We start from the raw sequence: 24,843 nt of genomic DNA on the forward strand, positions 1-24,843 counted from the left end.
TTGGAGGTGTTGGTAATCAGCCTAAATAATGAAAAGCATTTCCCCATCTTTGTGTCAGTGTGTCACCATTGAGAAATAATTTATTTGTCACATCCACATGCCACCATCTCCATCAGAATTCAGGCTTTGTGGTACTTTTTTACTTCTCGTGATCCCTCAGGAATTCTGAGTCATCTGAGGCTGCTTGAAATTAGGGTTGAGAGGTAAGAACTATGTTCTTCCACTCTGCTAGATGTTAATAGAGACAATTTGCTAATTGCTTCCTGCTCAGTGGAAATGCCTCCTGTTGGGGGTAGGGTTGGGGTGTAGGTGGAGGCTGAACTGAGCTTCTGTACCAGGCACATCTGTGCAAGTTGTCAAACAACAGCATTTTGGTGAAATTATCTTTTCTGTTACTTCTAGGAACTGAGAACCCCAGTAGGAAAAAGTAAAAAGCAGAATGTTTTTATGCTCGTTTCTCAAGTTCCTGCCAACATTTCTCTTTGTTTTCTTCCCTGAGAGAAAGGAAGCACAACCTGGCTTAGAGTGCTGAGCTTCAGCGTTCTGCTCATGGTGTTAGGGAGGAGATGTTTAAAAGGGACCCAAAACCCTTCTGTTTGTCCTGTCACAGCAGTCTGGGGAGGGAAGAGCTGTCACAGCCGACTCATCCCAACACCCAAGCAGAGCTCCCAAGGTCGCTGCTGAACTTGCCCAGCTCAGAGCTGCTGTTTTAACAGCAGCCCTTTTATAAATAGGACAGGCTCAGCTGCTTAGCAGTCTTATCTCCACCAATTACCAGGGATAAGAGCTGCTCCTGCTGCAGAGTTCAGGCCTCTTACAAAATGTTGAGCAAGAGCAGGGAAGCGGCTGCGCTGTGGGAAGAACAACCTGCCACTGGAAGGGTTTCTTTTTGAGCAGCCAATGTAAATTGTCGTGGCTGTAGTGGGGATTTACCACTTTCACCCTGGTGAATTTGGAAAAGTCCATCCCAAGAGCCAGCCTTGGTCAGTGAGTGGTGGCTGGCAGAGCTCCTGTGTCTGAGCATCTCTGCTGGGATGGTTTTTCACTCTGGGTTTCAAGGCAATGCTTTGACTCCCTAAAGCTGAATTCCTGCCTAGCGTCATGTTCTGGTGTCCCTTTACACTTTGAGAATCCCTTTTCAGCACAATAAAGACATTTGAGGCTCTGAGATATCATTCACTCCACAGAGCTGTGTATTGTTGCCTTAATTCCTTGCACACTGGCCTCTGGAATGAAGGACTAAAGAGAAATTTTGCTTCAAAATCCTGTACTTTCAAGAGTGGTGTAACATGGCCAATGGTATTTTCCCACATCTAGCAGCTGCTTCCTCTTTTTCAAGTTTGTTTCACCCTTTACTGACCATCAGTTATTTACAGCTCCCTGGTTCCCCAAAAACAAATTACTACATAAAGGAAGAAGAAGAAAAAAAAAATCCCCAAGTGCCACATTCTCTTATGGTGTAACTTGCTCTTACTGTGTGGGTTCATCCTGGTGTGATTTATCCCATCAGTGTGGCCTCTTTAAAAGCAGAAGATGCAATTTTGAAATTACAAAACCTGATAGATTTGGTAACTGAAGAATTGTTTTCTTGCTGGCATCCATCCAGGGGCTTGATCCTCCCTCTGTTGAAGTTGTGACAAAGCTCCTGACAATTTTGAGGTACCAGAACCTTTTATATTTTTTTCAGTTCAAGTACAGCCTGGAGAATGTTTTTTTGGTTTTTGTTTTTTTTTTTTTTTTTTACATTTCTCCACTTTATGTCTGTATTTGAGAGGAGTGTGGGGCTGACAAGCAGTTTTGTGTCAAAGGGCATTGACCCGATGATGAAAGGCCAGATTAAGGTAAAAGTTCGTGACAGGTACTGTGGGGAGATGTGAGCAGGGAGTGAGGGTTGTGCCAACAGCCACACCCTTGGCCGAGGGCGTGGTGGGAGCCGCAGGGCAAAAGGCAGGAGGAGAGCAGGGGATGGTGCAGTCTGTGCCCGAGCTGAGAGGGCTCGGTGGAGGTGAGATGCTTGGGGTGTGGGATGGGGGGAGATGGGATGGTTGGAGAGTGGGAGATGGGATGGTGAGAGGTGAAATGGCTGGAGGGATGGGATGGGATGAGGGGAGATGGAGCAGTTGGAGGGATGGGATGGTTGGAGAGTGGGAGATGGGATGGTGGGAGGTGAAATGGCTGGAGGGGTGGGATGGTGGGACGTGGGATAGTTGGAGGGATGGGATGGTGGAGGTGGGATGGCGAGAGGGGAGGTGGCTGCAAGGATGGGATGGTTAGAGGTGCGAGGTGTGGGATGGTGGGAGGTGAAATGGCTGGAGGGATGGGATGGCTGGAGGTGTGGGATGGTGGAGCTGAGGAGGTGGGATGGTGAGAGGTGAGGTGGCTGCAAGGATGGGATGGCTGGAGGGATGGGATGGTGGGAGATGAGGAATGGGGCGATGCGAGGTGGGAGATGGGATGGTTGGAGAGTGGGAGATGGGATGGTGAGAGGTAGGACAGTTGGAGGGGTGGGATGTTTGGAGGGTTGAGATGGTTGGAGGTAGGAAGAGTGGGATTGCTGCAGGGGTGGGATGGTAGGATGGCTGGAGGTGAGGGGTGTGGGATGGCTGGAGAGAAGGGACAGCCAGAGGTGTGAGATGGTTGGAAGTCGGTGGTGTCCGGGGGGTGTGGGGTGGTGTGAGGAGTGTGGGATGGCTGGAGGTGAGGGTGGGCGATTGTTGGAGGAATGGGATGTTTGGAGGGAAGGGATGGCTGGGATTTGGCGGTGTGACGGCTCGGGGGGTGTGAGGGGTGTGGGATGGCTGGAATTTGGCGGTGTGACGGCTCAGGGGGTGTGAGGGGTGTGGGATGGCTGGAATTTGGCGGTGTGACGGCTCGGGGGGTGTGAGGGGTGTGGGATGGCTGGAATTTGGCGGTGTGACGGCTCGGGGGGTGTGAGGGGTGTGGGATGGCTGGAATTTGGCGGTGTGACGGCTCGGGGGGTGTGAGGGGTGTGGGATGGCTGGAATTTGGCGGTGTGACGGCTCGGGGGGTGTCGGCTGGTGTGAGGGGCTTGGGCTGGCTGAACGCGTCCGCTGCCCACGTCCCCCGCTGGCACCTCCAACGCGGGTATAACCCGATGCGATCCCGGCCACTCAGGCGGCCGCTACACACCCACAGCCCACCCAGCGCCCCCGCGCCGCACCCGCGGCTAATTACCGCTAATTATCGCTAATCACCCCGCGGCACAGAGGCGGCCCCGCGCAGCCGCCCCGCTCCGCGCCTGCGCGCCGGGCCCGCGGCGGAACCGCGCCTGCGCGGGGGTGGCGGGGAGGGGACGATGGAGGCGCGCAGGGTCCGCCGGCCCCGCGCCCCTCACAGCGCCCAGCGCCGCCAGCACCGCCGCGGGGCCCGGCCCTGAGCCACGCCGTGAGTCGGGGCGCCGGGGGAGCCGCGCAGGGCGGCCCGCGGGGCGGCGCGGCCGGGCCGGGCGGTCGTGAGGGGGGAGCGGTGCGGGTGTCCGCGGTGCGCGTCCCTCTGTCCCCCCGGTGCGCGTCCCTCTGTCCCCCCGGTGCGCGTCCCTCTGTCCCCCCGGTGTGCGCGTTGCCGGTGCGTGTCCCTGTGTGCCCTGCCCGGTGCCTGTCCCCGCCGGGCCCGCTCCGTGCCCGCATGTGTCCCAAGTGCCCGCATTCCCTCATCCCGCTCCCTCCGGGCTGGCTCCGGCAGAGCCCGCGGGATCCCCCTGAGCAGCCCCGAGGCCGGATAACCCTTCCCACAGGGATGGCTCAGGGGTCGGCCCCGCTGTTTGCCCCCCAAGGCTGGAATAACCCTTCCCGCAGGGCTGGCCCCGCTGTTTGCCCCCCAAGGCTGGAATAACCCTTCCCGCAGGGCTGGCCCCGCTGTTTGCCCCCCAAGGCTGGAATAACCCTTCCCGCAGGGCTGGCCCCGCTGTTTGCCCCCCGAGGGTCCGGCCCTGGCTTTGGGCGGTTCGTGCCCGGTCCGTGCTGGGGTTCCGCCGAGGAAGGGTTAATAAAGGGACTTGTTTTGCCTGGTCCGTGCACACGTGATGGTCAGACTTGCCTGGGTTTTTGGTGGAAATAGCATTTGGGTGTGTAATCAAAACCTAAAATTGTAACTGCTGCCAGACTGCCTGGTTTTAATAGGGGTTTTGGTTTTCTGCAGGCACACTGGAATATGAAGTTCTAAACTAAACCAAGCTTTGTCTGTCTGATGGAGTTCTTCCTTCATTTGTGTGTGTGTGTGTGAGAGGGGGTTTAGTGCCTTCGGGATGGAGTCACAGGCATGTAACCTCTGCTGGAGTGCTTTATTCAGCAAAATACAACAAAAGAAAGCTCCGCAGAGCAGAGTGATAAAGCACACAGTGCTCTGTAGCAGTGGGACAAGAGGTACAATTTTGGATAGAACAGTGTCCCCTTATGCCCCAAGAGAAAATCAGTAATAAAGTAGAAAATGAGTTTTGAGTTACTGATATAATTTCTAAGAAATCAGTACAAATGCTGCAGCCTTGGAGGGGGGTTAAAGCACTGTGAGGACTTTGTCAGGATGGACCCTACAATAATCCTTTAACCGGGATGATTTAGGGCAGGGTGTTTAACAGGAAAAGTTTGTTACGAAAGAACAGCTTACAAGCGTGGTCGTTATAAAATAAAATTAAATCCCTCGGTGATTTGCAGCCTTGCAGCTCCTTTGGGGGATGTCATGGGGTTGTATAAAGGTGGTTTGATGAAACCCTTGGGAAGTTCTTGTTCAGGGGAACTAGAGTGAAATTAGAAATGGGAAACTACAATAAAACTGGAGTTGGATACGTGTGAGTGGTGACTCACCTGGCCGCTGTGTCACCGTCACAGATATTTGTTGTTAAATGTTGACACTTTCTCAGTTGTCCATCATTCTGCAGTGCTGGACATTTAAATACTTGCTTTTCTTGTGCTGTTTTTGTTTTGGACATGATTTAAAACAGAGCAGCCTTTTCATGAGTTTGTTACCATGTGCTTAAAGGTTTTTTGGATCCAATCCTGGAAGCTGTTCAGTGGCAGTTTTGTCTTATGTCAAGTCTGCTTATTCAATAAAGGTCTTGTGAGGGAATGTTAATTAAACAGTACATGGTGTAAGCTGTAGTTAAAACATCCTGAATTGGAAAGTATTACATGGAGGGAATACCAAGTTCTTAGGCTGTATTTAGTATGTCTGTACACTTCTTACTTCCAGTTTTGTGCTAATCTGATTTTCTTTACTGTCAGCATCTGTCAGATGAACATTCTTCAGTCAAAGTCACATGGAAACACATCTTGCTTATTACATAAATTATTGTTCTCTGCCTCCCTTGCTCAACTTATGGGCACAAAATTTATATATCAGCCGGAATTGTCTAAAAATAGAGGTACATTTTGCTAATCTTAGCTGGACAAAATTGCAAGTGTGTTGCAATGGCTGTTTCCCAAGCCGTGGTCGTCACAGGTGACACAGCAATGAGCAACCCCCAGTTAACCATTGATACCTTTCAAGGGCAGGATGCTATAAATCATTAATGGCTGGCAGTAATTGCACCTCTTTGTAGTGATGCTCTCCTCAGGTCAGCCTAAACTACAGCAGGAGCAAAAGCACTTTCTAATTTGATTAGGTGGTGGTGCTGTCTTAATTTAGTAATGAGTCTAAAATTACAGCTGCATTTTGTTGATGGTCATCTGCATGTTGGGGTTCTGGTGAAATTATGGGGTTTGCCATTCCCTGGGGATTTTCCCCCCAGATCTCCTCGTTGTGTGATGATTTCCCAGAGCTGCAGTCCATTTTCATGGTTGCACCAATGTTTAGTTCCTGTCTCTTCAGGATGAGGTGGGAACTTCATCCAAAGTGATGAAACCATTGGAGAAAACATCTGCAAATTTTTACTGAACCCTGAACCAGCTTTTTTCCCCCTGTGTTGGAATCAACTGACTTGAGGAATGTGCTGTTCCTCTGGGCTGCACTCTCATGGATACTATTTGTTTATGGTTTAGTGTTCATACACTGAAAGTTGCTTTCCGTTTTTATTCTGATAAGATTTCTTCTCTATCACTTCAAGTAATCATGAGAACTTGCCCACAAGACCTCTACAACTCCTGCAGTTATTTCAAGTTTGGGTTTTGTTTTGGTTTTGTGGGGTTTTTTTTTTTACCTCTGCAAAGCTGTGCTCTAACCAGCTGTTTGTCTCTCATTTGTGCTGGTTGTTTGTGGAACTGAAATACTGCACATTTGCCTGTCTTTTGTCCTGTTTGTTTTGGATAATCTTCCCAATTTGTCAAAAATTAGTTACAGACTTATGTATTGTCCTCCAGCTTGTTTTTGTCTCTCCTCAGCTTGGTATTAACCTCTTTTATTTTAAAAGCTGAGGCTTATTAAGGTTATTTCTGTTGCATTATCTGACGGGGTTTTTTTTTTTGCTCTTAGAGTATTCTGTTTTATCTATTCAATATATGTATCACCCCATAGGAGACTTTATAGTTTTCCTGTGCCTTGATTCCTTGGCACATATTTAAAGCTTTTCTTTCTTTTAAATTGCTAAAAGAAATTAATTTTATCTCTTGTGTAACTGAAGACACGAATCTGTGCTGGGCCTCTTCTCAGTCTGGGAACACACTGGTCATTTTTAATTCCAGGAACTTCTGATTACCTTGAAGAACTTCCCAGATTCTTTGGAGAGGTCTTTAACAGTGTGTCTGAACTGTGTTGAGTGTAACATGCTCCTCCAGATTTTCTTGCAGGGACTTTAAAACACTTTAATTGCTGAAAAGCAATTATAAAAACCACTGTGGGGGCTCTGGGAGAGCTCCACCTCGGTCAGCAGTGCTGACCACAGAGCAGGAGCTGCAGGAAGCAGGGAAATGGCTCAAAGCACCAGCTCATCTCCTGGACAACTCCAGGAGCTCCTTGATGTAAAGCACAACTCCAGTAATTTTTTTGATGTTCAGCATGTTATCTACTGAGAGAGGAGGGTTTGTGATAGCAAATCTTCTGTTTTTCCTTGAGCCAGCTGAACCCATAATTGGAATTTAAAGGAAAGCTCCGTTACCTTTGCGGGCGCTGAGGTTTTGCCTGTCCCTCTCCACCGCAGGGATTGGATTTCTCTCTGGCTGAGGTTCCTGCAGTTCCAGCATGGAGATGAGTCGGGAGAAGCTGTGTGCCAGCAAGGCTGATGGCAGCTCAGACTCTGCCTACCACTGCTCGGCGTGTCACGACGATGAGGAGTGGGGCAGCACGAGCCGGGGCCGAGCCAAGTCACGGAGTTTGTCAGCTTCACCAGCCCTTGGAAGCACCAAAGAATTCAGGTGAGGCCCCTGCTTCTTCCCCTTGCTGCTAAAATATATGAAGTTAACTAGATTTTAGTGGCTTTTTTTAATATGGCCGTGAGGGATTCTTAAAATGTGCCTCGGAAGGTTCAAAATGAAGTGGGGAGTTGAAGGTGGGGTGTTGACTAAGAGCAGACTCAGAATAAAAGTTTTCATGGCTTGTCAAAACAGGTGTCTGCAGAGCTCACAGTCTCCCAAAAATAGTCAGTCAACAGTAGAGACAATTCTTTAGACTTTTACAAAGGCTCAAGCCAGAGCTTTAGTGCTGTGTGTGAGGCAGCAAAAAGTAACTTTGTGTTTGCAGACGGTTTCAGAGCAGTGAGAAACACCCATTCTTTTTTTGGAGCCAACTTTCTGATCTCATTGCAAGGCTCCTGTCATGTGGACAGGGTGGGTAGAACTTCTGATTTGGTGATCTTTGGACCCGCTGTAAATATTGAACGGCGGGCAGGGGCAGCGCCGTGTCTTGATCTTGTGGGAGGCACAGCAGGACTTCACCTTCCTTGTGATGTGACTGTCCCTAAAGCATGGGCAGAGCCACGAGGGAGCTGCTCAGCAGATGCAATTCCTGTTCAGAGCTCCTGCTTTGCTGGTAGCAATGTTCTTGGGAGGCAAGAGAACACACGGGTGAGGCTGAAGGGCACAGGGGGTGGGTTTGTGGTGAAGGGAGGCAAACTAAAAGCCTTGAAAGGTTAGGAAAATAACTGCTCTGTGTTTGTAGTTCAGTGTATTTGATGCTTCTGGGAAATGTCTTCTGAGGGATGTGCTCTGTTGGAGCTCTGGTGATGTGTGTATGGCCAGTGTAAGACTGGATATTTAAATTGTGCTGTAAAACTGGTGGTTTTCCCTTCTCTACTCAAACCTTTCAGTCAATCTGCATGGAAGACCACGTGGTCCAATTTTTTGTGTGTTATTTTCTAGCTAAACAGCTGCTTTTTCAGCCAGAAGTGCTCTGTCTATTGTGGGTTTGAATCAGGGTAATTGCTTCTGAGATTTTTCCTTCATTAGGATGCTCTGCAGTCATTCTCTGGCTGTCTTTGCTGCAGAGCTAAATTGTCTGAAGGCATTTTGCAGGCTGGCAGGAAGTGCTGCTCTCAGGCTTCCTCTGTGCTCTTCAGCTCCAGGTAGCTGCCCAGCTGCTGGGAACTGATAAGTAGATTTCCCTAAAAGATGTATAATTTCCAGGGCATTGCTGCTCATTCTTAGCAAAGGCAGCCTGACTAGGAATAACTTAAAATTCTGTTCACTCAAGCACTTTACTGAGCACTAATAAAACCATGTGGAATCTCAGGGAGAATTTACACCAGTTATTAATTAGGGCTTGAAGAGGAAGCTTTTGGAATGTCATGGAGGTCAGATGTGGATATTTAAAGCTTCACATGGAAACAGAATTTGGCCAAATACTGGGAGTGGCATCAAATAATGACCTGTGTTGGGAGAAGGCAGAAATTACAGTTATCTGGGAGAAGCTGGAGTGGAGCAAGAAGTGGGAGGTGATGCTGCCAGGGTATTATTTAACCATCCTAATGCCAAGGGTAATTGTTTACAAGTAGATAGAGACTTATCATCCCTTTGCCCTTATTGACAGACATGTTAATCTCTTGTTATGTCAGCCCTTGCTCATTTTTCTGGTTTAATATCAGTAAGGTAAACTTTATAAAACACTTAGTGATGCTCTTATCTGACTTGGTCAGCCATGCCTGGACTTAGAGATGGAAAAGAAATTATTCCGGTTTTGTTATTGGAATTCAAATCTTAGTCTGGCATATTTTATTAGGCAAGGAACAGATAAGATGTTGCTGTTGTTCCTTAATTATATGTTTAACCTGTGATCTGGTTTTGATTTTTATTAAATTTCTGAGGGTTTTTTTAGCTCTAGGAGTGAGTCATCAGGCTGGTCTGAGCTACTTTGTAACACACAATAGAAGGCTCTGCAGTGATGATTGTTACAAGCAAGATGTGATTGAATTAAGCTCAGGAAAGAAATGTTTCCCCCTTCTTTATAATGGAATAATTCTAATAGCAGTCACATAATGCTTCAACAGTTCCGTGGCTTGAGCAAGTTGTGCTCCCAGTTCCAGCTTGGCTGGAGGAGTTTGGGAGGGAGGTGAGGCAGAAGAGTTCTGACTTTATCCAGATAATCTCATCCTAGAGCCAGGAATAACCCTGTGTCCTGGTGGGATTCAATTTTGAGGATAAATGACACCTCAGAGCCCCTGTTTATTTGAAGACAAATACTTTATTGGAGAAATAAATGGGGGGAAACAGCAATTCTTTTTTCAGCCTGTTCAAAATTGCAGCTTGATACTGCAGATACAAATCTCCATGTGCCTTAGAGCTGAAGAATTTGTTTGATTAATTTATTAAGGGTGTTAAATGACCAAGACACTGTGACTTGACCATGCTAAAAACATCTGGAGGTGTTGGAGAGCTCCTTGTCAAGTCACACACTGGGAAACCCAAAGCCCTCAGTGAGGGGAAGAGCATTCACTGAGCTGTTTTAGCTGTATTTATACCAGATTCAGCCATTCTAAAAAATGTACTTTTAGGTAGGATGTAGTGTTGTGAGAATCACAGAATAAAAGCATTGTTCCTGTGCCTGCAGCAGTGGAACTGATACAGCCATTGGAAATATAAGAGCTAATCTGTAAAATTACCCTGCCTGGGAAGCACATAGAGGTTTAAGAAATGCACTTTGCCCTGTAATGTTTTTGTGAAGCTGCTTGAAAGGAGGGTTTGGTGTTTGAGCAGCCAGCCAGCCCCAGTTTGGCAGCACATCTCTCTCTCTCACTGATTATTTTCTCTGCCTTCAGGAGAACACGCTCCTTGCATGGACCATGCCCAGTGACCACGTTTGGACCAAAGGCCTGCATGCTGCAGAATCCTAAAACGATTATGTGAGTACTCCTCCCACCAGTGGCACTGTGCTCCTTGTGTGGCAAAGAAAACCACTTTGCTTTTCCACTGACTCCACTTTGTTCACCCCCTAATCAGAATTCCCAGAATGACCAGGTTGGAAGAGACCTCCAAGACCATCGAGTCCAACCCAGCCCCAACACCTCAACTCAACCCTGGCACCCAGTGCCACATCCAGGCTTTGTTAAGCACACCCAGGGATGGTGACTGCACCACCTCCCCGGGCAGCCATTCCAGAACTTTATCACCCTTTCTGTAAAAAACTTTTTCCTAATTTCCAACCTATATTTCCCTTGGTGCAGCTTGAGACTGTGTCCTCTGGTTCTGTCAGTTCCTGGAGAAAGAGCCCAACCCCACCTGAGCACAGCCACCTTTCAGGGAGCTGTAGAGAGGGATAAGGTCACCCCTGAGTGTCCTTTTCTCCAAACAACCCCAGCTCCCTCAGCACTGTTTGTATTTTACCTGGTATTTAGAGGTTTTCATGTTGCTTGATTGCCATCCTGGGGTCAGCTTTGCCAAGTTGGCATGGCCTGCAGTCCATGGTTTGCTGTCTAAAAGGGCAACTCTCATACTTCCAGCTCAGTAAAAATTCTTTTTTGCACCACAAGGGGAGGAAGAGGAGCTGTGTGCTGTGAAATCTGAGGGAAGCCTTCTCCCTCCCTTGGTGATGATGTTTGAATTTGTACTTTCAATTTTTCTGTTTGGTCTCTGGTACTTTCAGTTAAAGCAAGTTTGCTTTTAGACTGTTGATAGATGTGGAAATAAGGGCTGGTTTCTGCTTAGTGGGCAAATAAACATTTAAATTTTGTAGGCTGGGTGGTATAAAGTGTTGCTTTCTATACAGGTGTTACATACTTAATAAATGGGGGCCTGACTTGGCCGGGTGAGGAAATTCAGGGTTTAACCAAGGTAGTGGTCTCTGGTTTTTGGGGCCCTGGCACAGAGGAGCTGTGGCTGCCCCACTTGGAGGTGACCAAGACCAGGTTGGACGTGGCTTGGAGCCACCTGAGATGGTGGAAGGTGGGACTGGATGGGCTTTAAAGCCCATCCAACCCAAACCATTCTGTGCTTTTTGCCCCTTTAAAAAAAGTTTTATTTAATTGTCCTTCCAGTTAACCGTGCAGTCAATATTTATTTGCCCAAATCTCTACCTCTGCAGACTGCAACCTTCCTGGTGATATCCAGCCCTTTCCTGGGAAAGTCTAACACAGATCCCTCCCTTTGGCAACTCAGAGCTTCCTCATTCTCCCCTGGTGCTGTAAAGAGCCCTGGGGTGCTGCAGTGCTGCTCAAAGCCAGCCCAGGTTGTGTTTACCCGCCTGACCTGGGGAATTGCTCCTCCCAGGGGCTGGCCCAGCACAGGGATATAAGGACAGGCACAGGATTGTGCCAGGGAAAAGCTTGGGCAGGCAGGGCTGGGAGCAGAGCTGCCCCCAGGCTGCTGAAGGCAAGGACTTGTTTGAAAAGCAAATTGTTAAATTACTTTTGCTGCACACGAGGTTTTGTGGGTTTTAAAAACAAGCAAAACCTTGTTGGTGTTTTTTCCCCTCTGCTGTGGGTAATGTTGTTAAACTCTCCTCACTGGAGGGGTTATTTTTAACAGAAGATCATAGTTTTTATGTGCAGGCTTAAGTTAGGAAATGTTGGGTGTCTCTTTCAATACAACCAGCAGCTCTAGAACTTGCAAATCTGCTTTTTGATGAGCAGATGAATTGAATGAATACTCAGTGAAGAAAGGATCAGGGGCTTGTGCTCTTGAGAGAAAGGGAAATCAAATACCTGCTTATTTTCCTTGAAATGGGATTTTCTTTATGAAACCTTGCCTTGAGGATCTGGAATACAAGCTTTACACAGGATTTTTTGTGAAGCCTCACAACTTTTTATTGGAACTGATTGAAATCTTCAGTAGAAGAAACAAACATTTTTCAGGGAAAAATGTATTCATCTGAGGTTGCTGTTACTAATAAGTGATAAAAGCGTCAGCCTTTTATTTTATTTGGAGCTGTTCCTTTTGCCTGAACCCTGGAAAGAAACATGAAGATCTTAAAGCAAGTTATGAATAACTTTTCATTCAATAGAACTGCGTGGAATTGGTGAGTACAGCTGAAACAGGCAGATGGCTTTTGTTTGAATGAAGCTGGTGCTAGTTCTGGGTTTATTCAGTGCTGCAATCCCTACTTCTTGTCAGCATTATTGGTATTAGAGCCCTGCATTAACCTTTAGTTTCTGCTGTGTTTGTATCCCAAATGTGAGCACTGAAATAAAATGAATTTAAAATTTACATTAAGCTGTTTGACTTAGAGTATTAGACGGGGGAAATAATTATGCTGTGACTTTTTCAGATCCTCTAATTGAATGTTTCTCCTTTGAGTCAGCACTAAAACAAGAGGAAGCAGTGGTGTCAGTCAGTTGAGGAACTTTTTCTGAGAGTTTTTGTGGTGCTTCTCTTCAGGTCCCTGTTAGCAAAGGTCATTCACAGGGCAGCAGAGACCAGAATCATTAATAAAGCACAGAGACATCACTGCAATGGGAATTATTGCCTTTCCTTTAGGAATATCAGTGCAAAGGGAATTATTGCCCTTCCTTTAAGAATATCAGTGCAAAGGGAATTATTGCCTTTCCTTTAGGAATATCAGTGCAAAGGGAATTATTGCCCTTCCTTTAGGAATATCAGTGCAAAGGGAATTATTGCCTTTCCTTTAGGAATATCAGTGCAAAGGGAATTATTGCCTTTCCCTCAGGAACATCACTGCAAAGGGAATTATTGCCTTTCCTTTAGGAATATCAGTGCAAAGGGAATTATTGCCTTTCCCTCAGGAACATCACTGCAAAGGGAATTATTGCCTTTCCTTTAGGAATATCAGTGCAAAGGGAATTATTGCCTTTCCCTCAGGAACATCACTGCAAAGGGAATTCTTGCCTTTCCCTGCCCTGGTGTGTAGGGCTGTGTTCTCCATACTAGAGGATGTATTTTTACCAGTGTCAGACCAAAATGTGGTGATGTTTGGGTTTTTTTTGTCCCCCAGGCACATTCAGGATCCAGCAAGCCAGCGGTTGACATGGAACAAGCCTCCCAAGAGTGTCCTTGTGATTAAGAAGATCCGTGATGCCAGTCTGCTGCAGCCCTTCAAAGAGCTCTGTGTGTACCTCACCGAGGTGAGAAAATAGAAATTACACCTCAGCCCTCTCCAGCTGCTGATTCTGTGCAGAATTTGTGCAATCAAATCTTCATACCCGCTGCTACTGGGTGTACTGAAATTTCTTGCAGAAGTTAAGATCAGTGTGAAGCTTAAAGCTAAAATGTTTAAAGTAAAAACTTCCATTCTGTTTGCAGTTCTGAATTACAGGAATGGGATATAAAAAGCTGAAACCTTTAAGCCTTGAGCAAACACATTGCTGTATCATGTAATCTATATTCCAAGCTTTAATTTATTAAATGGTCTGTGCATTAGGATCAGACCACACATTAAAAACACCCAGCAGATGCAGAACACGGCTGTAAATATTATTTATATGTCTTAAATTAATGGAAATCATGGAGAGAGTCAAGTGTGTTGTTAGGAGGTCCCTCACAAGCTTAATTTCTCTCTTCAGGAGAACAATATGATAGTGTATGTAGAAAAAAAAGTATTGGAAGACCCTGCTATAGCTAATGATGAGAATTTTGGACCAGTGAAGAAGAAATTTTGCACCTTCAGAGAAGGTATGGAAATGATTTCTTGAAAGGACAGTTGGAGTGTATTTTTTTTTTTTTGGTCTTGGTGTTTTCTTAGTTGTTGGGTTGAATTTGCAAAACTTTTGTGCCTTTTGCAGACAGTTGTTACATCTTAGTTGTGCTTTTTAATGTATTTATGAGGAAATGTTTGCATGCTGCAAATTGTAATTTTTCTTCCTAAATTTTGTTAGGAAATTAAGATTGTGACTACAATTTAATTCAAAACTTTTTATCTCAAATGTTTCTCCTAGACTATGATGATATCTCCAATCAGATAGACTTTATCATATGCCTGGGAGGAGATGGGACCTTACTTTATGCTTCTTCACTTTTCCAGGTTGGTTCTTTTGGGAAATAAACCCATAAACCTTTTCTTTTGGAAGTATTTAAAAGTGCTTTTTTCTCCTCTTTGTTGCTGAGTTCAGCATTTGTCTTTTGTTCTTCATTCCCTCTTTTTAACTTTGTGAAAAGAATGTCAAATGTGTTGTTTTTTTATTAAACACAGTTGAAGTTTCATCAATAGTCACAATATTTACAGGCAAATAGTTGAAGTATGGATTGCTTTGACTGAGTAGCTTTAAAACTCTTTTCTTTATTGATAGGGTAGTGTCCCTCCAGTTATGGCTTTTCATCTGGGATCCCTTGGATTTCTTACTCCATTTAATTTTGAGAATTTTCAGTCCCAAGTCACTCAGGTTATAGAAGGTAAATTTAAGGGGACAAGGTGTGGTGTTTGTTTGTTACTTTTTCTTAATCAACTCTTTTAGGTTGGCCCTTAAGATTTGAAACTTGAGAAATGTATCTGAAATTAAGAGAAATATTATATAACAGAAATGTATCTTAAATTACCAGAAATGTATCTTAAATTACCAAAAATGTATCTTAAATTACCAGAAGTTTTGCATTGCATTGACCCATCCAGTGCTGCTCTGTAAAGAAAAAGGGCTAAGAAATCATTTTATGGAGTAAATAAGTGTAAGATAATGTAGAATTTATGTTAAATGGCAACTAAGCATAGAAATAAAGTGCAGTGTTTAAACACTGAGAAGTCAGGCAAATAAAATATTTGAGGAAATAAATTCTTTGTTTCTTCAATATGAGGTTATTTGAGTTGCATCCAAAGTAGATTCCTGAAAAGATGTCTAAAACTCTCCCTAGAATGTTTTCTTTTAATACATGTTTCTAATACTTTAATTTTCTTTAAGCTTAGCTTTTGTCTTACTGAAGATCACATGAGCCCAACAGTGTTTCCCCATTTTAATCATGCCTATATAAAATTTAAATTTTCTTTTTACATAATAAGAAAAGTGGCTTGAAATTTGGCTTTGATTTTTGCTCGTTGCCACTAAAAATCAGTTTTGAGCTTCAGCCAAGTGTAGCCAATTATGTTGTGAATGAAACTGGGAATGTTGAAAGCTCAGGAATAGCTGGATGGCATTTCATAGAGTGTGTTAGTCATTGCTGGGGTTATTTCCTGTGCCAACATCTCATTTTTGTGTGTTTTCCCTGTGTTTCCCCTCCAGGCAACGCTGCTCTCGTTCTCCGGAGCAGGCTCAAGGTGAAGGTGGTGAAGGAGCACAGGGAGAAAACCACAGTGCAGAATGGCATAGAGGAGAATGGAGTTGTGTCTGCAAGCCTGGAGAAAGAAGTGGGCAAACAAATTATGCAATATCAGGTCAGAGGGCAAAACAAGCCAAAAAAAAAAAAAAAAACCAATCTATTGTTTGTAATTTGTATTTGTTTCATTAGAGCTCTCCCCCAGCAGTGTGGGGCTGGGCCTTGCTGCTCCAGCTCCCAGAGTGCTCTAAATGCTGAGGAGCTGCTGCACACACTTCCTTTGTGCAGGCACAAGTGCTAATCTCACACTTTGCTGTAGAATTAATTTCACAGAATTGTTTAGGCTGGAAAACATCTCCAAGCTTGAGTCCAACCTTCCTTCTATTTTGAAAACAAAGTAGAAATTCTGAAGTCAAACACACCAAAGATTTATAAAAATGACAAGAAAAACCCTGCACGTTGTTAGTGACCAGCTCCTGGGACTAATTCTTAAACTTTAAAACTTAAAATTAAGAATTAAATCTAATTAAATCTTCAAAACTAAATTCTTAAACTTCAGCTGGCACTCGATAGGACAGAAGTGTAAAGAGACTTTAATTTGCAGGTACTAAATCAGCACAAATCTTTAGGAGATTTGGAAAACATTTCAGTTTTTGACATTTATTTCATTGCCAAAGCAGCAGCAGCAGGCTGGAGTAATGTCTGGTGTCGTGGCAGGTCCTCAATGAAGTTGTGGTGGATCGTGGCCCTTCCTCCTACCTGTCCAACGTGGATGTGTTTCTGGATGGGCACCTGATAACCACAGTGCAAGGAGATGGTGAGTGCTGCTCACCTGGCCCAGCTCAGGGCCTGGCTGGGTTTTCCTGGAGGATTTTCTCTCCTGGAAACAGAGCTCCAGTTCACTGCTGACAGCAAACATGAGTGTGCAAAGAATGGGTGTGTTCATTCCCATAGTGAAGCTGTAGGTGCTGGAGGATTTTGTTTATGGGCATGTGAGGGCAAGTATTATATTTTGGGGTATTATATTTCAGGCTAAGGGTAAGAAATAGCTCAGAAAAGATTGGCCTGGAAATCTGGGATTTGCTGAAGGCAAACAATCTCAACTCATGAACGAAAGGAGTTAATCTTTAAAGCTCTTCTTACCCGTAAAGAAAAAAAATGAAAGTCACTATTACAAAACTGTGTAACCTGAGTTTGTGCAACTCCTGAAACCACGTGGCAGGGTCAGGGGGGAGATTTTCACTTGGTGTGTGCTGGGCTGCAGCTGAGCTGTGAAATCCAAGGAGAGAGGTTCACTTTCCTAGCACGGCATGAGTTGGTGTGTCCCAGAGCAATCCCTGGTCGTTAATCCTGCTGGCACTGCCCTGTTTGCTGTCCCCAGGGGTGACAGTGGGATTTGGTGATGTCCCCCAGAGCAATCCCTGGTTCCCAGGGGTGACAGTGGGATTTGGTGATGTCTCCCAGAGCAATCCCTGGTTCCCAGAGGTGACAGTGGGATTTGGTGATGTCCCCCAGAGCAATCCCTGGTTCAGTGCTGATGGCCCTGCCCTGTTTGCTGTCCCCAGGGGTGACAGTGGGATTTGGTGTCCCCCAGAGCAATCCCTGGTGCCCAGGGGTGACAGTGGGATTTGGTGATGTCCCCCAGAGCAATCCCTGGTTCAGTGCTGATGGCCCTGTCCTGTTGTCCTGCTGTCCCCAGGGGTGACAGTGGGATTTGGTGTCCACGAGAGCAATCCCTGGTTCCCAGAGGTGACAGGTGGGATTTGGTGATGTCCCCCAGAGCAATCCCTGGTTCCCAGCTGATGGCCCTGTCCTGTTGTCCTGCTGTCCCCAGGGGTGACAGTGGGATTTGGTGATGTCCCCCAGAGCAATCCCTGGTTCCCAGGGGTGACAGTGGGATTTGGTGATGTCTCCCAGAGCAATCCCTGGTTCCCAGAGGTGACAGTGGGATTTGGTGATGTCCCCCAGAGCAATCCCTGGTTCAGTGCTGATGGCCCTGTCCTGTTGTCCTGCTGTCCCCAGGGGTGACAGTGGGATTTGGTGATGTCCCCCAGAGCAATCCCTGGTTCCCAGAGGTGACAGTGGGATTTGGTGATGTCCCCCAGAGCAATCTCTGGTTCCCAGAGGTGACAGTGGGATTTGGTGATGTCCCCCAGAGCAATCTGTGGCTCAGTGCTGATGGCCCTGTCCTGTTGCTGTCCCCAGGGGTGACAGTGGGATTTGGTGTCCCCCAGAGCAATCCCTGGTTCCCAGGGGTGACAGTGGGATTTGGTGATGTCCCCCAGAGCAATCCTTGGTTCCCAGGGGTGACAGTGGGATTTGGAGATGTCCCCCAGAGCAATCCCTGGTTCAGTGCTGATGGCCCTGTCCTGTTGTCCTGCTGTCCCCAGGGGTGACAGTGGGATTTGGTGTCGTCCCCCAGAGCAATCCCTGGTTCAGTGCTGATGGCCCTGTCCTGTTGCTGTCCCCAGAGGTGACAGTGGGATTTGGTGTCTCCCAGAGCAATCCCTGGTTCCCAGAGGTGACAGTGGGATTTGGTGATGTCCCCCAGAGCAATCCCTGGTTCAGTGCTGATGGCCCTGCCCTGTTTGCTGTCCCCAGGGGTGACAGTGGGATTTGGTGTCCCCCAGAGCAATCCCTGGTGCCCAGGGGTGACAGTGGGATTTGGTGATGTCCCCCAGAGCAATCCCTGGTTCAGTGCTGATGGCCCTGTCCTGTTGTCCTGCTGTCCCCAGGGGTGATCGTGTCCACGCCGACCGGCAGCACCGCGTACGCCGCCGCGGCCGGAGCCTCCATGATCCACCCCAACGTCCCTGCCATCATGATCACCCCCATCTGCCCCCACTCCCTGTCCTTCAGACCCATCGTGGTTCCTGCTGGAGTGGAACTCAAGGTTGGCTTCTGTCATTTTATTTCTCTTTGTGGATTAAAAACTTCTGGAGTGGCCACAGGAATGTGAGGAGGGTGGGAAGTGTCGTGTGGCTCCTGCTTCCTCTCACCTGGGGCAGGATCAGACCAAGTCTGGTTCAGGAATGTGCCTTTCTTTGGAAGAGTTTTGCACACTTAAGTGGAAGAGTTTGCACACTTAATATAAGTGGAATACTTTACACTTCTCCTGCTGGACCGTAGCTCTGTAGCATTCTACAAAATGGGAATTCCTATATTTGCATTCTGAAAAGTGTTCCATAATCTTGGCTAAAGTGCCTGTAAATGGTCAGTGAAGGGAATCAAAACCTCTCCTTTCATGCAGAAATTTTGCAGATCTTAAATATATACTGGTAGCACTATCTGCAGTTCAATGTTTAGTTTTTTTTAATGTTGTCTTGCAGAAAAAAGACATTTTTTTCTGAATATAAAATAGGCTTAGTTAATGGGTATTTTGGACAAATACTCTTGTGCAAGGAAGAACTCCTTTCTCCTTTTGTCCTGAGGATGTTAGAGGATCAGCATTGAGAAATGAGTATATTCTGGACTTCTTGTTCCTGTTTCACAAATAAATTCAATGTTTATTCATGGCACAGCTCTCAGCCTCCACTTTTCATGTCAGTGGGTGTTACTGGCCAGTGGTAGTTAATTCTTTTAATAGGAATATAATTTAAATAGGAACCAAACTTCCTAAATTTGATGGCTTTGGATTCATTATGTATTAAAATCTACTTTTCTGAATTAACTTCATTATTTTTCTTGAAAGAAAAGCTAAGTCAGCTCCTGTAAGTGAATTAAAGTTACAGGAACTGAACTGGAAGGAAGGGACAGGCTGGAACTGGAAGGTCTCTGTGGGTTATGACCTTGTACTTACAAAAAGGGGATTTACTGCATATAGAAAAACATGTTTATAAACAAAAAATAAAGGTTTGGAGCTTGAGTGGTGTTACTGCACTGCTGCCATGGACACCTGAGGAATTCCAGTGCAAGTGTGGAATTCTAAGGACTCAGTTCTCCCTCAGAGGGAGGGTGGAGGAGGTGTTTGTTCCTTGCTCTTGAGTTTTGGACCATTCCTGTTTTTCAGATTATGCTCTCCCCAGATGCCAGGAACACGGCGTGGGTTTCGTTTGATGGAAGGAAGAGGCAGGAAATATGCCATGGAGACAGGTCAAACCTTTTTTCTGATTGTATTATCTCTAAGTATAGAAAATCCTGATTCATGCAGCTCCCTCATTCTCTAACATCTGCCAAAAGGGTTTTTGGCAGTGAAGAAAGAAGCTTTTATAAACCCTAACACCTCCTAGAGCACAAACTGCACTAAAGGGATTTAATTTCTAACTTGAGTTCTTCAGATCTTCCCACAAAAGCAAGTGAAATGTTCAGACTCTGTAAACATTGCATGCTTGGCAAGGAAGATGGGCATATCTTTAGAAAACTCTGTAAATTTTAACTTCAAGATAAATCTTAGGAATTCTGAAAGACACAAACCAACAGGAGCTGCCTGTGAGCAGAGGTGCTGGAGTACTCCCTGTGAATTAAACTGGGTTAACTGGGAGTGGTGCTGGTCACTTGCTGTGGCCTTGAGTGAGCAGAAGGGTGTGAAGTCCCTCAGTTTTGTGTTCACTTTGTGGTGGTGGAGGTGTTAAAAGGCAGCTCTGGGAAGGAGATTGGCAGATTGCATATTCAGGATATCCTTTTTCCTCTTGGCCCACACAAGTTGCCATGAAGGAAAATGTACAGCTGGTATAACCCTCCATCCTGAGCAGGTTTTATTTCCTCTGAGCTTGGAGCATCTATAAAGGAGTTCAGGAGCCCAGTAAAGATTCAAACACAAGCTTTGGCCCTTGGTTACACTCTAGAATCCTTGGGCTTGTTGCTTAAAACTTGAAACTGAAAGGTGCCCAGTAAAGATTCAAACACAAGGTTTGGCCCTTGGTTACACCCTGGAATTTTAGGGCTTGTTGCTTAAAACTTGAAACCCAAAGGCCGAGGTGGTGCCTTGGGTTTCCTTTGTCCCTGTGTGGGTGATGCCAGGGGCTGCAGGATGCCATGGAGGGCTCACATGTCACAGAGTGTGCCCAGAGCCCAGCTGAGAGCAGCTGGAGTTGTGGTGGCTGATCATGGAAAGCTGCTGTTTGGCAGTGAATCAGCGCTGTGCCGGGTGGGGACGGCCTGGGGGTTGCTCAGATTGTTGCTGTCCCTGCCTGACTGCCCTGTGCTGTTGCAGTATCAGCATCACTACCTCTTGCTACCCCCTCCCCTCCATCTGCTTCCGGGACCCCGTGAGCGACTGGTTCGAGAGCCTGGCCGAGTGCCTGCACTGGAACGTCCGCAAGAAGCAGAACAACTTCGCCGTGGAGGAGGAAGAATTCTGAGTGTCCACACCCAGCAGGGCTCCTGGCAGTGGAATGTGGCAGAATCCCTCCTCCCCTCTGCTTGGATTTTGGAGCTCTGGGTGCAGGCACCGCCCCGGAGCTGCCCTGTGCTTGTGGTTGATATCCCTCAGATGATGCTGGGGCTGGGAAGGGCTGTGCTCCTTCCTGTCCATCACGAGTGGGAGTGGAAGGCTCTGATGGTTCTAATCCAGTGTGAATTTCCTTCCAAGTGAGCAGTCTGAGAGTGGATCATTCCTGACTGCTATCCAAAACCACATCTGCAGATTTGATTGTAACCTCTGACTTACCAGTTCCATGGTAGGCTGAATGTAGCTACACCAGGGAAAAGTGGCAGCAGAAAAGTGGCATTAAAATCTCATTTGGTAGGTTTGTAACTCCATTTAACACTGCTAGGAACAGAAAGGCTCTGAGAAGTTTTCTTTAAAAAAAAAAAAAGCTCCTCTTTGTTATCTTATATACACCTTGCCCAGAAAATACTTTCTTACTTGCAAGTGTGACACACTGAAGAAACACCCACAAAGGATGTTTTTTATTAATAGATGGAATTAGTAATAAAAAGTATATATTTTTTATATATACATTTCTTTCTCTTGTGCCCATTTGAGCAGTGGCTGACCCTTGGCTGTCAGCACTGTGGAAATGCCCACAAACAGCAGGGATGAGCATTAATTATTCTGGATTTGTAGCTGAGCTAATTCACAGCTCTGCACTTCCTCGTGGTGGGAATCATCCATGTGTTGGTTTTTTTTATTATTCTTGTTTGATTCCCTGGGATAAATGGTAGCATTACAGACTATCATGTTAAAATAATAATAATAATAATTCTCCAATAATAATAATTATCTCCAATAATTCTCCAATTCAAGAAGAATCTGGACTTCAATTACTACTGAATTCACTGTTGTCAGGATCTATTCTAGATCCTGAATGCCCTCAACTTCCACGGATACCTTCCAGCTCTTGGTGCTGAGTAATCCAGGGTGGGATTCTGCATTGGTGGGCTGGAGAAATGAGAGGACACATTCCCAGTGGAGTAGCAACGGTGCCTTCAGCACACTCAAGATATTCTAAGTCTCACATTTACTTTTTTTAAGATGCTTTCAAATGTTTCTAACTTCTCTCTGTACATATTTTATTGTATGTGCTTTTATGAAAGAACAAAAAAAAACAAAAAAAAACCCCAACAAAAGAACTGGTTGGGGTTGGGGGGAAAGGGTTTGTACTGTACTTTAACTGCAAAATTGCAAACCCAAGGATAATGTTTACATTTATGTTCTCTGTGGTGCAGTCTCTTGATCATCTTATCCAAATTTCAGCATTTTCAAGTCTTGCTGCATCGCTCACTAAAGGAAGGGACAGGAGCTGTTCAATGCCTGTGGCAGAATCTTGCCAAGGAATGAATTTCCTGATTGAGGTGGGATTTCCTTGGGAACGGAGGGAGAATCTCTGCTGAACCTTTTTCATGATTGTCTTACGTTGTTTCTGTGGTCCAAAGTGGAAATGGGAAATGGGTTCATTTCCAAACTCTGCCTGACCTGTTGTCCTCTGGTGGTTTCAGTAATTGTCTCATCCCTTTAGGATGCTGCCCTGGGCTGAGCTCATGAAATGCAGGTGAGAGCACTTTTCCAGAAAAGAGAAGCAAACTCTTGGGTAACGATTCAAATCACAATGAAAGAGTATTGGTATAAATTAACATTTGGTTTGTACATTTTGTAAAATAGAATATTGGTTTGATTTGGTCAAAACCAAATGGATGTTGGGATATCTTGGAGAATATCCAGGGAGCTTTTGGGATTTCTCTTTCACTTGAATCTGCAGTAATTGTTTTATCACTGTTTTGAAGCTGCTTATGGGTTTCCTAAGCAGAGTGTTCAGTTATTTGATAACTGGTTATTTTTTGAACTAGAGAAGTGTCAGGCTTTTTTGCTTTGGAACTATTTTATTTAAACATGCAATAATTGAGAGAAGGAACAGGGTATGGTGTCTAGAGAAACGTGTGGATGAGTGGAGAATGAGCAGTTCTAGGCACACTGGGGAGTGGAAAATCATTTTGCAGAGGTGAAATGATTTATGAGCCTTATCTAGTATTTTTTTAAAGATAAAACTATATTCAGCACTTTTTATTTATGCTTTTTATAATAGTAAAGCTATTCTTGACTAAATTGCCGAACTTTTAATTTTCAGAGTGCACAGGTAATTAAATCTGTAATCAAAGTGTACTGAACTACTTTAGATCTACGTTAGGGGGTTGGCTTGAAATTTCTTCTTTCAATTTATCATCACCTGCTGCAATTGCATTGCTGGCTCTGAGGCTGCTGCAGCTTTGCTTGTATGGAATTCCTGCTGAGAAAAGGCATTTTCTGGGTGGCTGCTGCAGCCCTGGCTCAGTGACTTCAGTCCTGGCTTTTCCTCCAAAAGCTGCCTTGATTCTCCCTGGCCCAGCTGCTTTCACATTCTGGGCTGTGTTAATACATCACAAAGTTGATCTGAGTGTGCAAAGTCCCTTTCCAAGGCTTTTAATCTGCAAACTGCAGGAGAGCAAGGCTGGAGCAGCCCTGGAGTTCTGCATTTGAACTGCTCCAGGAGTGGGGGAGCTGAACCAGAAAAAAGCTGAAATGCACCTCAATTTATTGGCAATAAAACCTCGTTTTGCTAATGTAGCTTATTCAGAATAACTTGGTTAAACTGTGCTAAAAAGGGGGGGGTTTGCTGATTAAGAGTTTTTAATAAAAGGCTTTGTAAGTCACTGGCACCTACAAATCCTTTCATCTACAAAGGGCCAAAATGGAAGCTGGGAAATTAATTTGGTGGTTTAAAAAAAAAAAAAAGTTATCCTCTGGTAGAAATTAAAGAAGTTGTTACCAACTGTAGTAGGGAATAAAGCAGTGTACTGAATTTTTAAAAGATGAAAAATCCTGTTACATATTGTTAACACATTGAAACTTGGTTTTAAATATTGTTGAGAAACAAAATATTTTTCAATCCTTTCAATAAAACCTTTTTGTAAAGTTGGATTGGTCGATTTGCCCTTTTACTGGGGAGAATATAAAATTGGGAATTCCCAGTCAGTTCCTTGGAATTGTGTGGGGTTTGACACTTCTCATGGGACAGTGGCATCTGTTTTCTGGGAATACACCCAAGGGTTTTTTGAATGTCTGATAACCAGGTTTTCCTCAAAAGTATCAAAATAATTGCTGGATTTGCTGTGCAACTTCAAACAAATCTTGTGTACAACCAGCTGGGCTGCATTAAATACTGTTTTGAAAAGCCCAATAATAGAAATATGAGGAGAGAAATAGATAAGGGTCAAGTAATATAAGGGTCAGATAAGATGGTCAAATAATCTGATATTTTTTATCTAGGAAGTTTAGGATTAAAAATGGAGTTTAAATGCCTGTGGCGTGTTCTGACGAAGTTCTAGAAACTTCTCCCGTGGAACTTGAGATTAATGATGATGTTTGAGCCTTTTGATTTGATAATTAATCTGTAACTCACTGCAGCAGCTGAGAGAGATGTGAGGAGATGCCTTTTGCAGGTAAAGGAGCTGTTTTTAAGTGAAGTTTTGGTTTTACAAGGCACCTTTGAAAGGGTTTTCTATCTTTCCATGCCTGGCTGGTGACAAACTCTGCTGTCCACGGCCAGAGCACTTTCTGTGACAGTGACACTGTGACTTGGCCATAAAACACTTTTTTCACCTCGTTCTGCCCCAGCACAGGCTTTGTGTGAGAGCAGAGCCTTGCCCTCTGCCTGGGCTTGGCTGAGGGAAGGACTGAAAACGTTTTGTTGTGATGTTTAAATGTTTAATTCTTCCAGCAACAATCCCTGCTGGCCACTGGCACTTGTGGGATGAAGTCACAGAGGCAGCTGCTGCTCTGTCAGCCCCTGCACACATTAACCTCTTCATGCCTCCCTTGGGCTACAGATAAAGTAGATTTGATTCAGGTTTAGGAGATCTAGGTGAGAAAAATAAATATTTGTAAGAGAAGTTTTGATTTAGATGGCTCGGATGAGGA

The 24,843-nt window shown here is 45.3% G+C and overlaps 1 protein-coding gene across 6 annotated transcripts; it reads left to right on the plus strand.

The window, feature by feature from the left end:
• Nucleotides 1–1,986: 1,986 nt before the first annotated feature.
• Nucleotides 1,987–23,842, plus strand: NADK (NAD kinase). Of its 6 annotated transcripts, none has more exons than XM_053997677.1 (12): nucleotides 1,987–2,005; nucleotides 7,088–7,301; nucleotides 10,136–10,219; nucleotides 13,264–13,393; nucleotides 13,832–13,940; nucleotides 14,204–14,289; nucleotides 14,555–14,657; nucleotides 15,476–15,627; nucleotides 16,227–16,326; nucleotides 18,245–18,402; nucleotides 19,519–19,601; nucleotides 20,662–23,842. In XM_053997677.1, exons 2-12 carry the CDS (start codon nucleotides 7,129–7,131, stop codon nucleotides 20,807–20,809), a joined length of 1,326 nt encoding a protein of 441 aa, XP_053853652.1. In that variant the 5' UTR covers nucleotides 1,987–2,005; nucleotides 7,088–7,128; the 3' UTR covers nucleotides 20,810–23,842. The 6 variants fall into 6 exon arrangements, with proteins under 6 accessions (XP_053853652.1, XP_053853650.1, XP_053853649.1 ...); XM_053997675.1 differs by lacking the exon at nucleotides 1,987–2,005 and adding an exon at nucleotides 3,321–3,405; XM_053997674.1 differs by lacking the exon at nucleotides 1,987–2,005 and adding an exon at nucleotides 6,834–6,924.
• Nucleotides 23,843–24,843: the final 1,001 nt, after the last annotated feature.

This window comes from Vidua macroura, chromosome 23 (genome assembly GCF_024509145.1).
Source record: "Vidua macroura isolate BioBank_ID:100142 chromosome 23, ASM2450914v1, whole genome shotgun sequence".
Taxonomy (NCBI): domain Eukaryota; kingdom Metazoa; phylum Chordata; class Aves; order Passeriformes; family Viduidae; genus Vidua; species Vidua macroura.